This window comes from Schistocerca nitens, chromosome 8 (genome assembly GCF_023898315.1).
Source record: "Schistocerca nitens isolate TAMUIC-IGC-003100 chromosome 8, iqSchNite1.1, whole genome shotgun sequence".
NCBI classification, from domain to species: Eukaryota; Metazoa; Arthropoda; class Insecta; order Orthoptera; family Acrididae; genus Schistocerca; species Schistocerca nitens.
Genome location: NC_064621.1, coordinates 435588198 through 435605637, shown reverse-complemented (window position 1 = coordinate 435605637; position 17440 = coordinate 435588198). Strand labels below are relative to the sequence as shown.

At 41.3% G+C, this 17440-nt stretch overlaps 1 protein-coding gene across 4 annotated transcripts in view; it reads left to right on the top strand.

Annotated features, from left to right (window-relative positions):
* LOC126199377 (la-related protein 1B) overlaps positions 1 to 17440 on the top strand; it is a 139847-nt gene that overhangs the window by 13630 nt on the left and 108777 nt on the right. Inside the window, exon 1 of one of the 4 annotated variants that reach the window (XM_049936293.1) lies at positions 13626 to 13782. The exons of the other annotated variants lie outside the window; for them this stretch is intronic. Coding sequence (XP_049792250.1) covers positions 13764 to 13782 — 19 coding nt within the window. The 5' untranslated portion in view covers positions 13626 to 13763. Of the gene's footprint in view, positions 1 to 13625; positions 13783 to 17440 lie in introns of those variants that run through there. 4 annotated transcript variants of the gene reach the window in all.

Genomic DNA, 17440 nt, shown 5'->3' with positions numbered 1-17440 from the left:
TGGAAGAACTACATAGGAAGTTGTCAATTGCTGGTGGGTTTACTCCATAAACTGGTTTCCTTACTGCTGAGGCAACATCTTGGTCTGGTGCTGGTTTGAATTAGTTTACGTTTCTGTGATTTTAATGTACTTCCTGTTACAGTATAGTGGGGTGAAAGCAGCTAAATTTGATCATAAGATTACACCCTGTTTCTGTACGAGGTGTCTTAATATGGAATCATAACCCTGAAATTGATAGCACTGTGAAATGAACAAACATTGCAGTTAAAAGTTTTACTGTGAAGTTTTGTTTCAATATCTTGATCAGTTTATAAAATGTGTGCTCACATTACACTTGACACCCTGTAGAATGACAAAATGGCAGGAAATAATGATTTAATTAAAAAATGGCTCTGAGCACTATGGGACCTAAGGACATCACACAACACCCAGTCATCACGAGGCAGAGAAAATCCCTAATCCCGCCGGAAATCGAACCCGGGCGCGGGAAGCGAGAACGCTACCGCACGACCACGAGCTGCGGACAATGATTTGGTATACATAAATGTTTTAGGGGAAATGTTGTCATGACTAGTTTGGATTTATAATCGTATAAACAAGTGCGTAAATTTTGAAATGCTTCCTGAACAAAGATTCAATTATGAATACAGCTATTGTTGGTTGTTTACTTAATGATTTTCAGCGATGGATGTACTGTTGCCTTCATAAGTTTCCAAAGAGGGGGCAAAGTCACATTCGCTACAGATTTCTCATATACTTGAAAAGTAAATAGGTAAGCATAAATTCTTTCCTATATAGTAATTTTGGCACCTGTAAAATGTAGTTCTTGTGGCGTGACATATCTCAAAACTGAGCAACTTTTTTACATAATAAGCGGCAATTTCAAAGGCTGACTCCCCTCCTCTCCGAATACATTTTGCGGCGCCTATCCCCTCTTCAGACGGTACTACCTTTAAATCTCATCGGTAGCGTTATCAAATCTTACCGTGCTACTGAGGTCAGCCTTTGAACATTCCTTGAATGAATGTGTAGTGCAAGGTAATCGGAAGGCTGTTGGCTTACCTGACGAACAGCCCTATACGCATTTGACTAAACTCCCAGCGAAAATGACGAAATGTTCGGAAGCATTTTTGTCATTCCGAGTTTCTGCTTCTGAAACTGTATAGTAGTGGAGTCGCGAAAAGAAGGTGTAGTACAGAGGTGCCCAACATTTAGCTTATCTGGGGCACACTGAAAGAAGACTGATATTTTTGGGCCGCACATGATGCAGGTAACACTACTAACAATAAACAGCAGATCTGTAAGAGAGAGAGAGGGAGGTGGGGGGGATGGACCAATGGGATTATAGCATCTTGCCGAGTTTCAGATGGAAAATATTCACGTAAATTAACATAAACGGAATATTATGGAAGTTTTTTCCCGGTCAAGTTATAGATGCTCACTTCTTGGTCCTAATTGACAATTGCTACACCTTTGGGGTGTAAGGGGTGCGTGAGAGTTTGTAGCGTAACTGTGAAATTGCATTTTGTAAAGAAAATTCCAGTCTAATAGTTTCTCATTTATGTTGGGGGCTGTACATATGGTGTACATTAAGTGCTTATTTTGAAAATTTCTGTAGTAGTTGCAAAGGGCCAGCGCACTATTCTCATAGATCAGAACAATTCTCTTACCAATTATAGCCACATTTGTGAACTTTCTTTGGACTGAGTAAATATTTATAGGATAATTACGCACAAGATCGTGCCAGTCACTTCTAATGTATTGTGTCAGAACATATTAATTTATGAATTTGTGAAGGAAAGAGCCTGCAAACCAAATGGTTGAAAAGGCATTAAAAATTGAGTGCAGCAGAGTATGCATCGATCCCCAGAAAGCAAAGCAGTTTGATATGTTTCCCAATATAAGCCATTCAGAGATCTTAACGTGGGTATTCCGATATGTTATCCATTTCTGGTGACAGTTTTGTTTCGATGATGCTATATATGTCTACCTAAGGTCAAATTCCTTGTCTCGGAAATGCTGGCGTGTTGTAAGTATGTAATACTTTCAGTCGTTCATACGACAGCGTAAAAACGGAGGTGTTGTAAAAAACTTCAAATAGTGTGGGTGGATGTAGTTGTATAACACTGAACTTCCGTTTCGAAAGCAGTCATTATCGCCAGTCTGTAGCTGCTATTTAGCTCTACCGCCATTAGCTCTTGGCATTATGTCGATGTTGACTTAACTGTTTGACTTTCCAGAAGGAAGAACTCCTTTGTTTAGAAGTTTACTGTATTTTCCTGTGGCTGAAAACAGCTACTTCAGTGATGTACGAAAATGGGAGTTATTTAGTCTCGTCGGGATTGTTGACGCCCGTGTAGAGTATGTTCGCGTGACATTTAATCTTAGTACTACTAGTACTACTGCGATTTTGTTCTCCCACTGAGTACCTTTGGGGTCATATAAACCCCAGTTATTTACACTATGTTGGCATTATTTTAATGAACTAACGTAAAAACATTACAGCTGTTCAGTGTCGCTTTAATGATTTTATTTTCATAAATATTACATTCAAGAAACAAAACAGAAATTTAGATTGGGCTCATGTTAATCTCAGTGGTAGGTGCGAAAAAAATGAATAAATTTTTATTTGTTGTGAATATAAAACTGACCAAAACATCACTGGATACAACTGACTCGAGAAACAGTGGCACATTTTGAAGAAAAAAAAGCTTCAAAAGCAATGTGCTTATGGGGTCATATTGACCATAGTGGTATTAGGAAGGGTACAACAGCTGATGCAAGAAACTCCAACAATGGTTACAAAAATAAGTATAAAATCATGTTTTTATTGTTGCAGGAGTTTTTTGGAACAGTTAGTCAACATAGAATTCGTCATTCTGTTTCATAAATGTTACGTCTAGAAACAAAGAAAGTTGGTCATATTGATGCCAGTGGTACTCAATGCAAAGACCGTGAAAAAAATTGGAATCTGTTGTAAATATAAAAATGAGCGAAACAGAAGTGGATACAATTGACTTGAGAGGATGAAAGCTGCACGTTTTGAAAATAATAGTTCTGAAAACAACGGAGATACATATTTCCAATTCTCTTATGGGGTCATATTGACCCCAGTATGAAGGTTTAGGGCACTCATCCGCTGGGTCTTTAGCACATTTGCAAAAATAGACGAATGCTGTAAGAAGTCTAAAACTTCAGGAATTAAAATGCAGTCTTAGTTATCACAGTGACTCAAAACTTGTATCTTATACAGAACTATACAGAGTCTAAGTGTTAATTTGACTTCACCACTTCCTACGACCTGTCTTCCACTGTGAATTAATTTATTCACTTATCCCCGTAACGTAGAATAACCAAAATGCAAAGACTCTTTGATATACAGAGTTTTGCCAGAGGTGAATCTCTTTAAGTGCAGGTTGCGGAACAGGATATCCAAGCGGGAATCGAACACTGAGCTTTGCGTGAAAGCCATAACTTTTGTATGGTCTTTAACTTTGGAGTTTAATACGATCCATTTTAGGTATCAAAAGAATAATTTGACAGGTGTGTCATGCCTAGGTAACACATGAACGTCGTAAGTTTTATGTTGTTGCATTAGAAGTGCTGTTAGCGAATCTGACACAACGTTTGTGCAGCTGCAGAGTAGTTTGTGTCACACGTGTGCGCCTGTGTAAAGTGTGATGTCGTTCAGTCCAACACGATGGAGACGTAGAGACAGAATGGCAGACAACGTTCTTGGAGAGGACGGGAGAAAGAACCCTCCTAGTTTAATGATAAATTATTTTGGCGAATCCATCAAAATATGGCCATGAGCTTAAAATCACACGACTAGAATTGAATTTGTTAGCCCCTGTATAGCAATGAAACTGTTTGCTGGAAGCTGGATTAGCTTTGCATTTGCGACTCTGAAAGAAACGAAATACAAAGCCAGCCTCTTGAGTTTCGTACTCAATTTTAACAAAGCTAGGAAGCCAGATGTAGAAACACACTGATGGCCAAAAATTGTGTAGAGAAGATCCATGTACCGAAACTTGAGAAGACCGGGTGTTATTTTTATGTATAATCTCGTTCATTTTAACTAGCTGAATGCTGTTCCTCCGATAAAGAACGAACACTTTTAAACACGTCACTTTAGCGACGGCCTTCGCGCTAAGCCATCTAGCTGCAGATCTTGCGCAGGTTGAGTAAAAGTCACTGTGTGTAATGGAGTTGGCGTTCTTGAAGCAGCGCTTAGGCGTGAAGATCACTGGCGATGGTGGCAAGATGCAGCTTCGTTAAGAGGTAGTCGTAATACGGCTAACTGCCCAGCTAGGTGTATTGCCCTCGTCTGGAGCTTGTTAGCTGCTGTGTTGCTTCTCAGATTGCTTTGCAACACTTTTAATAGGAACAATCTTTCCTGTCAGACATAATTACCTTTTCCAGCTTTTCCACACGACGAGTCAATTAGAATGCGATTCTTCATTTTTTCCTGTTTTCGATATTCGCTGTCGGTTAAGTATACAAATTTTGTCAAATATATCTTTCTCAATGATTTTGCAGTGGTTTCATTTGACGAATGTGATAACTTTCGGTGATATCCTGACTAGTAGCGTCTAGATTAAATTGAAAAGTGACAGTTTTCTTGTTAAAAATCAAGGAATGTGACTGTGAAATAATGATTGTCGTAACAGGCTTGTTCTGTAATGTAGCCATAGTTCTTGGTCCGTGGTGGCATTTCCTCCTTATCTAATAGTGGAATTATGAAATATGAACCCTGACATTTTAAATGGTTCAGGTATTTCCAGATTCCGGCAGATTCAGTTCTTCCCAACATTCTTTTCGTATTTAAATAGTTTTCTTTACAAGGAATTGAAGCGAAAAGGTAAATTCGAGAAACGTTGTAGGAAATAATAAAGAAATAACAAACAAATATTTTAGTAGCCAACGTCAAACACGAAAAATGCAGGAACAGCGCATCGCACTGCATCACTCCCCCTTGGTGCCTATGGCACTTTGGATTTGTGCTTATCAATCTTGCAACAGACAGGCCGTTGGTGCGCAAAGCTAGGCGCAGACACCAGTTAGCAGTGCGCCATCCTGGGTATCTCGTTGTGCGATGGAAGCTGATTTTATCCTGTCGACGTAAACTGCTACTGACGATTATTTATTTCACTGCGCAAGTTCAGTACATTGACCAACACAAGGTGACTGGAGCTTTGCGGTCAGTACTCGATAGATCTGTAAACACATGTACTGCACAGTCAGAAGCTCAGTAGTGGCATCCCGTTCGTCAGCTAGATATTCACCGGGCAGTCGGAGTGTTTGTCTATGCACGAAAGCAGTCGCATCGAGTTGCTGCTCCAAACGGTCTGTCCAATCTTCGAAGCCATGATTTTTGAATGAAGCAAGAGCAGCGAGGCGTTCAGTGATGCTACTAGCAGGAGACTGGTAGGCTGCTATGCATAATTTCATACCCGACAACGTTACTAATGTTTTGTGTAGATGGGACTCAAATTTCCTGTCCTTGTCTATTGTAGTGTGGAGTGCACTAAGAAACACGCCGTCCATCGTCGTTGTATGAATTTGAAGATGGTCGTTACTATTGCGTCGCCCACTGCAAAAACTTCCCGACAGCATGAAAAACATGTCAATCCCCATCAGATAGTGTGTGTGTTTTGGCGGCGCTAACGGGCAAACCATGCCAATATGAATCGGTTCAAATTGCTTATTTGACAGGTAGATGCTCGACTGTGGAGTCACGTCGTTTCTAGCGATCGTTACTTCAACAGTTGTTGATTTGGTGAACAGTTATCTGTGGCGGGAGGGGGGGGGTGGAATGTTCAAATGTGTGTAAATTCCTAAGGAACTTAATTGCTGAGGTCATCGGTCCTTAGACTTACACACCACGTAAACTAACTTACCGTAACACACACACACGCACGCGCGCGCGCGCGCGCTTAGGGAGGACTCGAATCTCCGGCGGGAGGGGCCTCGCAAACCGTGACACGGCGCCTCTAGCCACGCGGCGTCATCCAGCACTTCCAATGTCTTAACATCTCTATAGGACTGTATTAGCGAGATTGTTGGCCCACCCGTTGAAATTTTGACGTCACAAGCTGTCACACACAATATCACGTTTGAGTTTGGTAGTGCGAGACGTGGAATCTTCGAAAGTAATGGGGCACTGAGGAAGGACTTCAACTTATGTTCACGTCTTGAGCGAGAACTAGTGCTTAGAAGTCCAGTTCCATCATGATGGCGCCTTTGCGGGTCAGTGCATCAGCTAGTACATTATGTTCGCCATTAACTGTGCGAGAAGATAAAACTATCGTAGCTGACGCGTCGACACCTTATCTGTCATTTGTCGAAAGGCAAACGTGGCCGGTTTGTGCGTCGGGAGGACTGAATTCGCCGTCGTCCTAGCACCTCGCAATAATTATTTCACTGCGACAGTAGCCGTCCAAAGCCTGTGTTCTTCAGGGGTTGGGTTTATCTGCTTTGGAGACTCCTTTCTTAATTTATTTGACGTCGATTTGTATTGAGTCATCATCATTTCCAAACACTCTGCCCCACATCAACGAAACACTCGAGGATTAACAGTATTTTACAATAGCTGGAATATTTCGAGCTTCCCATTGGTATGTGTTCAGAACTCTTTAAGTTTTTCTTTGAATCCTAGTCGCTATCGAGCTCTTGTGTAAAACTGTAGGCTACTCTACAAAAGATCCTCTCGGCCGTTTGTGGAGAAATTATAAATTTGTTTCAAAATTCTTAAATCTTCCATTCTGCATTCAAATCTACATGAATTACTGCAATTTACACTTAGTTACTTGTCAGGAGATAGAAGAATCACGTCGCCATCATTCCACTCCCGTACAGCTAGTCAGAAAAATTAACACTCAAGTGCTTTATAGCGAGCTCTGATTTATGTCGATGGTCATTTCTCCCCATAGAAGCCGGTGTTTCCAAAATATTTTGGGATTCGTTGGAGAAAATAGACATCGCATGAAGATTTATCCACAGTAAAAAACGCTTTTGTGTTCATGATCGCCATCCTAGCTCACATTCTATCCGTGACACTTATTTCGCGATCTCTCAAAAGAAGTCGCCATTCTATCTGCTCGAAGTCCAGTGAATCGAGTCTAACAGGTCTAATGAACCTATATTGCGCGGCACAGAAGCGGACAGACAAGCGTAGTGTAAGCAGTTTTCACCCATGCCAATAAAAAGCTGACTGAAGTCGCCTTTTCGAAATCATCGTTGCAATGTAATATGTTCTAACTAATCTGTTGGTGTTATATCGAGAAGCTGTAAATTTGTTGCTTATCATTAAAAAATTCAACAGTTCCTGTAGCACTCAACGAGAACATCACACTGACCATAGTTCTGTTATCTGTCACTTATTGACAGTAAACGTCAGTGTCATGTGCAGATTGTCTAAGATGGCTGCTTAAGTTTGTGTCCGGAATCACGTATATAATCAGGAAAGGCCAAAAGGGATGAGCGTTAAGAGGCTCTTGACATCCAAACAGTATACATAGCTGCTTTAGGACTCTCTTCATGTTGTTAGCCAAAAACAATGATTCTCCGCAATCACAGTTCAGTGAGGTAGTAGGGGGAAGAGGAGGCCGGCTGTTCCACAGTCTGTAAAGTGTACTGAGATACGGCAATCGTTAAACCCAGCAGGGAACTTTACTGAGGAGGTTGAAGTTGCTAGTACTAATAAATTCGAATGCCTGCACCATCAGTGTGAGATGCGCTTGAGGTTGAGGGAGAGCAGTTTTCTCTCATCTTGCCATAGCAGTGTGTTGTGTACGTTCCGAAGTTATGGTTGCAAACGAAAAGTTCGCTAGAAATTCGTCGTGCGTAGAATTCGCGTACCGTATTCAGCTGGTTGAATCGAAAAGTGGCTGTCTGACGTTCCTTTGGTAGTCAGGTATCTACGCCGATGACTGAGATCTAAGAGTACATTGGAAGATATAAAGGGTACCAGGAAAGTTTTACAGTACAGCTTTATTTATTTAATTTTTTCGAAGTAATTTACGCCACATTGAATACACGTCTCCATTCTCCGAAACTAGTTCCTAAACAAATTGTCCCACGTTCGTGTAGGAAGTTGGCACTCCCTTTGTTCCAAGGCCTCAGGAGGTCCTCGTCACTTGAAAACTGCACTCCTTTCAGGTACATTTTCACATATGTGGGAACAGTTCAAAGTCACAAGGAGCAAGGTCTGGACTGTAAGGAGGGTACTCAAGAAGTTTCAGTCCTGTACCCCGCAAGTATTCGATGCATGCTTTGGCGCAGTGAATTGGAGCATTTTGGTGATGGAGAAACGAAGTGTCCATTCTTGATTTCTTTTGTTAGTTCTTCAAAGATTGGATGACTTGGGGCAGACACTGCTCAGTGTACCACGTAGCTTTGACTGCCCTCTGTTACGTTCCACAATTACACTCGTTTTAGAAAAAAAGCTATCATTTTCTTCTTTACTGATCGGGATTTTCTGACAGCTACTGGTGTGTCGTTATTTTCAAAGATCCAAACTTTGTTTCTAGTCTTAGTCGGCACGCCATAATCGTACAGCCTAGTCTCATCACCTATGTCTCGTCACCATGTTATTCACATACTGAGATTGTCCCTTAGAAAACTTCTTTAACATCTCCCGCCACCATGTCAGACGTCGTGTCATCTGTTCTTTCGTCATTCAGTGCGGCATCCAGAGAGTGAAATTTCTTTAATTGCAAATGATCATGCAGAATCGAATGATTTGCTGGCGCTTTCAGCCCTAATATATCCTCTTATCTACTTACAGGTCACTCGCCTGCCTTCATCCAGCATTTTCCTTCACAGCACCAATGTTTCCCTCCGTTACTGATGAGCTTGGCCTTCCCGTCCTCTCGGCGTTCTAGAGTGAAATTTCCTCCTTGGAATTTTCAGTACCTCCTGAATATAATTGTACGATGTGGAATCACATCACCGAGTGCGGCAGTCATTTCTTCAAAGCCTTGATCTATGTTTAAACCACGCGCGAAGTTTTATCGCAAAACAGCCCGAATCTCACTTCGTGACCACGATACCATATCAAGCACTTCTCCTAACCCTGCAAGTGAACGACTGCGCCCACAGTCTTGGTACAGCGGCTACAATACAAGGGTGAAGTATTCTCAGAACGCAGCAACAATCAGCCCTCTGCGACTTATTAACGCGTCGTATTGCAAAACTTTCCTAGTACCCAGTGTGGAAAGCGCGCCAGTGATTGGGTACACTACATCGGCGATAATGAACTGCCACCCAAATTTGCGACCAAAGCTTAAGTTTACTGATGTGATTTTAGCATAAGCCATAATGTTTGATCTGTTTGTAGCAAATAGATAACTGTTACCCCTAAAACGTCGCTTGAGGTAGGTCGATGTATATTCGGACACATCGGCCACAGTTTCCAGTTTTTGGCACGTGCTCCAATATGAAGTCGGGATGGTTTTCTCCTCAGGAATCATATGCCGTCGTTGCTGACTGTGGGCCGCTTTATTCACGTCGCCTATAGTTGTGGCATTGTATTTTAGCACCAGTGATCTTGTTACTTAATGGGCGAACGCTGCTATTATAGTGCTCGCCTGCTGCGTCCACACTCTATGGCTGCGACTTGCTGTACCACGTAGTGGCGCGAGGTACTTTCATAGAATCTTCGGTCTTCTTCTCCTGTGCCCACCTTATAATTTCATTGGCACCCAACGTCCTCTATTATTCGTTGGATGTACACCAATCTCTTCTATTTTTTCTTTTTTTTTCCTGTACAGCTTCCTCCAGTACTATGGAAGTTATTCTCAGATGTCCCAACACATGGCCTATCGTGCTATCCCTTCTTGTCATTGTCCTCCATATGTTTCATTCTTCTCCCATTCTGCAGACAACCGAGTCGTACAATGCTGTGCTCCTGATGTACATTCTCAGTAATTCCTCCCTCAAATTAAGATTAATATTTTATACTAACAGACTTCTTTTGCCCATGAACGCCCACTTTGCTTTTGCTAGTGTTCTCTTAATGTCCTTCTTGCTTCGTCTTTCATGGGTCATTCCATGCAAAGTGAACGTTGTGTTACGTCTGTTACTTCCAGTTCCGTAGTTTAATGGCAAATCAACACAGCTCTCGTAATCAAACCTTTGCTGCATGTACAGATGTTACTTCCGTAACCATAGAATGACCCTCATGGGTTATTTTGCTTCCAAGGTGGCAGGACTCCTTCACTTCCACTACTTCTTGATTACCAGTTTAGATAAGGTTTTCTGCAATATCATTTCCGCTACACGTCATTACTTCTTTTTTCGGTTCACCCGCAATCCGTTTTCTGTACTGATCAGCCTGTCCGTGTCATTCAACAGGTTCTGTAATTTTTCTTCTGTTTCACTGAGTATAGCAGTGTCATCAACGAATCTTATAATTGTTGTCCGCTCATCCCGAACTTTAATCTCACCTCGAAACTTTGGCGAAAGACTGCATCCCAGTCTTACAACCAGTTTAAATGCGAACATTTCATTCTTGGTCTTCCACTCTTCTTGATCACTCATGTTCTTCGTTCATATTTTATATTATTCTTCTTTCCGTGTAGCTTTTTGTAAGAATTTCAAACGTTTCGCGCCATTTTAAGTTGTCGAACATATTTCGTATGTCGACAAATCCTGTGAACGTGGCTTGACTATCGCTTCAGTATTACGCGCAACGTCGAACTGTTTATAAAGTTTGTGAGGATTCACAGTCGGGAAGAATGGCGCCTATTTGTGGATTCCTCAAAGAGTTAGACTCAAAGCTGTTCTGTTACCTAACGGAAACGAGAAACCTTCGATACCAGTGGCCCATTGCGTTCAGTTAAAGGAAACGTACTAGAACCTGAGGCTACTCCTGAAGAATACTGGCTGTTCGAAACACAAATGGAAAATCTGTGGTCATATCGAAGTTCTGGGGATGCTGAGTGGTTACACTAAATATTGCTGTTTCTTGTGTCACTGAGATAGTGGAGCAAGGAACACCTGTTACGTAGTCAAAGAGTAGCCTTTGAGAGAAATTTTCAATCCTGGAGAAAGTCAGATGAACTCCTTGCTGAGACAGTGTGCTGTTACCAACACTCCATCAAAAATTATGGCTTCATGAAGAATTTTGTGAAAGCCGTGGACAAAGATGGCCAGGGTATTCAGTTTTTACCACCTAAATTTCCTGCGATTAGTACACCATAAGTTAAAGGAATTTTCATTGGGCCTCAGATTTGTGACTTGAAAGAGATTACCGTTGATCCTGAGAAGTCAGCTTGGCTTGCTTTTAAAGATGTGTGCTACAATTTCTTGGGAAACATAATGTCTGAGAATCCCAGAGAACTAATGGAACACTGCTGGACTGTTGCAAGGGTATGGGGTGCAACATGGCTCAGAAATTACATTTCCTCCATTCCCATTTGTATTTCTTTCCACCTAATCTTGGAGATGTGATGAACATGGTGATTTCACCAAGAAATTTGATACAAGGAAAGATTTTCACAAAACCTTTTGGCAGATTACTGCTGGACGCTCCTGTAAAAGTTTCACTATCCACCCACATGCCAGAAGTTTCCAGGAAAAAGTTTGTAAGTACATTTCAGGCTTAATTCAGCTTTCTCGTACTATTTTCATTTATTTTATGTTTTGTTACACAGTTACGTTTGTTGCGTGATTTGTTTATTAATCAACTACAAATTCCTCCTGTATTGTTACTGACTCATTTCAAGTTGCTAGATATTGGTATATGTGGCGTATCTTTTCCAGAAAAATTGGGACGTGATGGAACATTTCTGATTTCATTTCCGTAATTATCGTATGTAATATTGTAAAGAACACATATTTTCATGTCGCAGCTGGGCACAGTTCAAGTGTGTTGCACTGTGCAATCGGACAAGGGCTACGCTACTGCAATTTGGTTGGGAGACACTGTGACATACCAAATCATTCCTTGGCGACCATGAGAAAGACAGCGTGGACATCTGTTTCAGTCTGACGAGGAAGTGTTGATCCGTCAGCGGCCGATCTCATTCTACTTTAAAAAGAATCGATCGTCTCTTTTTCCTGTGGGATAAATATTTAACACTCGTGGTGATTACTTTAGAATTGATTAGTTTCATGGCCCCATTGTGGCGGGTGTTCGGTTTTCATTTGACTGCCCCTTATACGCGTAATTATCGTGGTAATGATTATCAATACGTTAATCAAGTATCCCGCACAGGAGCGACGATTACCTTCAATCCGTTGCTCGTTACGAGCCCGTCACACATGAGCGATTTACCAAGCAATTTCTACGGATATTACCAACGCCATTGTTTTGAGAAATATGCTATGGAAAATGAACTGCTGTGTTTAGCGGCAGTGACAGTTGATCGTGTGCCTTTTCGAACACTTATAAAAAATAAATAAAAAAACTGATTGTAATGTAATTAACTTGTTTTAAAACACTTTTCAGGAGTACTGTAAGTTATTTTAGAGAGTAAGTTCATTACTTCAGTAATGCATGTAGTAGTTTGATGAATGACCCAAAATCAGATGGAGCCCAGTGTATAGTGACAATTACTGTTAATTTCCCATCGATTCCATTTTGACAGCACAAGCTTCAAAATGCTTTGTTGTGAAAAGTCGGTGTTTTTATATTTATATATGCGTTCCGTTCGATATGAATTACAATTGTGGCCTGATCTTCACGTCTCCAACTCAACCTGGGCAAAGCGAAACGAAACAAAACATCTATGGAAAATAACTAGACAGGGCCCAACCATATTCGTCACACGTCACAGGCGAATCGTCAGACTGCATGGGAATTAAGAGTAATGAGCGATCGATCGCTGCGATCCGCCGCATGTGTGCGGGGGCTCCCTAAAATCGTTGTCCACATATTTTTTCGCCGCTTTGGCGTAAATTGGAAAAGGGAGTTGAATTATACATTATTCATTCGTACTGTTTACGTGGACTGACAATGACGCTGGTCGATTTATATATGACAGAGAGGCAAGCTGCTGCTATATTGTGTGAAGTTATTTAATATATAATCTTGCATACTTAATTTGCATTCAACATTAGGGGTCTTATTGAGATCAACCCTGGGACTCATATATGCACAAAAAATTTTCACAGAAATTACCATTACGATTTGGTGGAATGGGAGTTAGTTGAGCTCAGTTGTCGAGAGGGAGAACGAACGTAATTAATAGTAACGTAGTATTATTTATCCTTTTTCGACTGCCAGATACTTATACGTTGTTAAAAGAACTTGCAGTATATAGCCTGGTGCGATTCAAACAATTAACATGTATTTCAGTCGCAATTTAAACAGTATATTTTAATTTGCTTTGTTACATTTAGCATTTAATGTTAGCTTCTCTTTCTTCAAAGAAAATAATTTCTCAGCTACCATATCATTACTTGTGTGTTATTAGTGGTCAAAAGCTCAGTAGTCTGGTATCTGAGCGGAGTAATCTAAAATAAAAGCAATTTTTTGTGATAAAGCGCATGTGGAGCATACATCTCACCGCAGGAACGCGGGCGAGCCGTTGTAGCGTGACGAAAAGTGAATGTTTTGCGAGTGCAGGTAATGCGGTAACCAGTTCCCCGCGGGGCCGGGCTGTGTCGGTCGCTTTCTCTCGCTGTCGGCGTGCTGGGCCGCGCAGTGGCATGCCGTCTGTCGTGTTTGTTGCCAAATTCTGTCGAAAGGGACTGTTAGGTTTAGCTTGTTGGAGAATTCGCTCATTCCCGCCCGTTCGTGCCTATGGGAGGAAAGGATGAGATACGCCGCACAAGGTGAGCGCGTACCCACCTGTTGGGTCTGCTTTATGTAATGTTACGCGGCGGCGGAGCGCAACGCCGCCACGCGGTGACCGCACCTTTCAGGGCCCCTCGCACACATTGCTGCTTCTGTGTGTTGTAGATACTGAAAATAAAAGCTGTGTTAAACTCCTGCTCAATTTCTTAGTTACAAGTAGTACTTATTTATTTCAAAAGCTGTGTTGGCGCTATTCATATAAGAACTTTTAAAACTCGCGACGTATTAGATTCATCTGTGTTAGTAGTACTGTGCAGTGATGATGCAGTTCAGAGTAACTTCATGATTGCATTTCATACCTTCGTGGTCCTGTAAGTTCTCTAAAAACCGGGTTAATGAACTTACAGAAAAAATGCTTGAAAGAATACCGCTGTTTTCGTGATTTTTCTGCGATTAACTTCTTCCCCGGAAATGTAGGAGGAATATCTGTGCTTCTGTTCAGTGTGATAGCAATAAGAAATTTCTCTTATACCACACGTATTTCCGTTCGTATATCGAAAGCAGATTTTAATAAGATTCAATATCCTAACACCGCTGCCACGTGGCGCCAAGGGCACTGAGTGACCGACCATATGGTCGCCCGTAAGGCTTAGAATTTTTTTTCCCTTTGTTACTGAATCTTTTAAGTGCTGCTTTAACTTTACTTGAGGTAAAGTAAAACCTGGGCGCGAAATGAGCGTCGCGAATTCGCTGCCGGTAAGAAAGGACATTTTTTAATCTCGATGTTACGTCTTCTGATTCTGAATCTACAGTAACGGCGGTCATTATTAACTTGTTTTCTGCTTAGCTTCAAAGTCGGTGCTAAACTTGTTCGGTTGCTATGCTTTTTGTTGACGAGGAATTCATAAACTGCCGTATAGAAAACACGTTTGCACATCAGTTAAGACATTTTTTATTCTCCGTTATATTGTTTAGTTATCACAGTTTCGTAACTACCTTATTATCTGAGGTCCAGTTCTCACCATTTTCCTGGTTCAAGGTAACTTGCGGAAAGTTGTACCAGAATCCATGCGTGCCAAATAAATTCGTGGCATACTCCCCTCTGGCAATGTATTCATTGTGGCGATGTGCTTTGGTTCAGACAGCCACGAACTTGTGCACAACTGGCAAATTCTCAGTTTCAAAATAGACATTGTTACGTATTTGCATGCCGGAACACATTGTATATGATAACTAGATGTATGACATCCCACAGAACCTTGGGCGTGAGCGAATATTTTTGAACTTTAAGCCAAGAATAGTGAGAGATTTGACCACTGCGGCTTTTCACATTTAAAGTCTGTCCCAACAATATTCTAGGTTTACTGCCAAAGCATGTATTTTGGTTACTTTTACAATGTTCTTTCAACCTCTTTAAAACGTTTTGTTTCACGTCAGCACTAGTCTCGCACCCAGAACAACATCCTATAGAATTTTTGTTGTGCTGATTCTCCCATCTCTGTTCTAATAAGAGAAACCTAAGCAGTATTCGTATTCTCGATCAGACGCCTGTCCAGATCCCCCTCCCTCCCTCCCACCGGTGAAGAAAAATTCGCGCACTCTGACTTCGCTGCGCGATTCCTCACATACTAGCAATACAGAAATCTAACCAAATTTCGTTTTATGTATATTTCGGCTAGTATGTGGACGTTGAAATTGGCTATCTGGCAACACCGTAATCACGTGTACGCTGAATACCCCCGTCGGGAAATGTAGTAGTGCTGTGCAGTTGGTGCAGGAAATGGCGTTTTGGGTTAGCATGCAGGAGGTGGGTTTTGGGTTAGCATGCACGAGGTCGAGGGTTCAGAGTCTGGGACGAGTCTTATTTGTTTTCCTTTGCTAAAAGTAGTCTGCGTGGTACTTAATCTGGCGTCTTAATCTTCATACAGCGATTACATTGGGTCTTCTAGAAGAAATTTGCAGTTACACAATACAAACACAGAAATGGAAATACAATCGTTTTCATTGATCAGCTTCTAAAGAAACCTTTTGTTCGTCGTTGGTTTTGCACAACTGGATCTACTAGATTCCCTACTTGTTTTATATTTACTCCCCCCCCCCCCCCCCATGGTCCCATTCCATCGATTAATACCACCTGTTATTCTTGCCATGTTCAGGTCCATTACATTTCGTTAGGGCCTTGCGTCACTAGTAGGACTAGCAGCGCGCTTTGCAAATAATTTCAATGGGACCATTTGGTACACAGATTACAGGTTTGGCGACGTGCAAAAGGCTTCTTTAAAAGCTGACCAGTGAAAAGGTTCTTTCTCCATTTTTGTGTTCGTACAACATAAATGGAAATGTTTTGTAGAAGACCCACTATAATCTGTGTACGACGATTAAGACGACATATACCGTGCTACGCAGACTACTTTTAGCAAATAAAAATAAATAATCCTCGACCCAGGATCGACCCCTCGACCTCCTGCATACTAATCCAAAAAAAGCTATCCCATGCACCAATTGCACAGCACTACTATACAGTATTTGCTGACGGAGGTAGTTAGCGTACACGTTATTATGGTGTTGGCAAATTGCCGATCATTAACTTCCATTTGCTGCCCGAAATATGCGCAGGACGAAATTTTGAGAAAGATACTTTTGTATTGCCGGTTGCGAAGAATCGCGCTGCGAAGTCAGAGTGCGCGAATTTTTCTTCACTTTGTATATATAGTATTGTACTATTATTCGCACCTGACATTTTGAATGCTAAAATTTAATTAAAATGTGTAGTCTTTATTTTATGTTATTTAATCTCTATATTGAGCAAGCAATAAAGGAAACAAAAGAACAGTGTGGAGTAGGTATTAAAATCCATGGAGAAGTAAAAACTTTGAGGTTCGCCGATGACATTGTAATTCTGTCAGAGACAGCAAAGGACTTGGAAGAGCAGTTGAACAGAATGTACAGTGTCTTGAAAGGAGGATATAAAATGAACATCAACAAAAGCAAAACGAGGATAATGGAAAGTAGTCGAATTAAGTCGGGTGATGCTGAGGGAATTAGATTAGGAAATGATACACTTAAAGTAGTAAAGGAGTTTTGCTATTTGGGGAGCAAAATAACTGATGATGGTCGAAGTAGAGAGGATATAAAATGTAGACTGGCAATGGCAAGGAAAGCGTTTCTTAAGAAGAGAAATTTGTTAACATCGAGTATAGATTTAAGTGTCAGGAAGTCGTTTCTGAAAGTATTTGTCTGGAGTGTAGCCATGTATGGAAGTGAAACGTGGACGATAAATAGCTTAGACAAGAAGAGAATAGAAGCTTTCGAAATGTGGTGCTTCAGAAGAATGCTGAAGATTAGATGGGTAGATCACATAACTAATGAGGAGGTATTGAATAGAATTGGGGAGAAGAGGAGCTTGTGGCACAACTTTACTAGAAGAAGGGATCGGTTGGTAGGACATGTTCTGAGACATCGAGGGATCACCAATTTAGTATTGGAGGGCAGCGTGGAGGGTAAAAATCGTAGAGGGAGACCAAGAAATGAATACACTAAACAGATTCAGAAGGATGTAGGTTGCAGTAGGTACTGGGAGATAAAGCTTGCACAGGATAGAGTAGCATGGAGGGCTGCATCAAACCAGTCTCAGGACTGAAGACAACAACACCACAGTCTTTAACTAACGTCTCACGCAGTCTCCAGCACGAATAA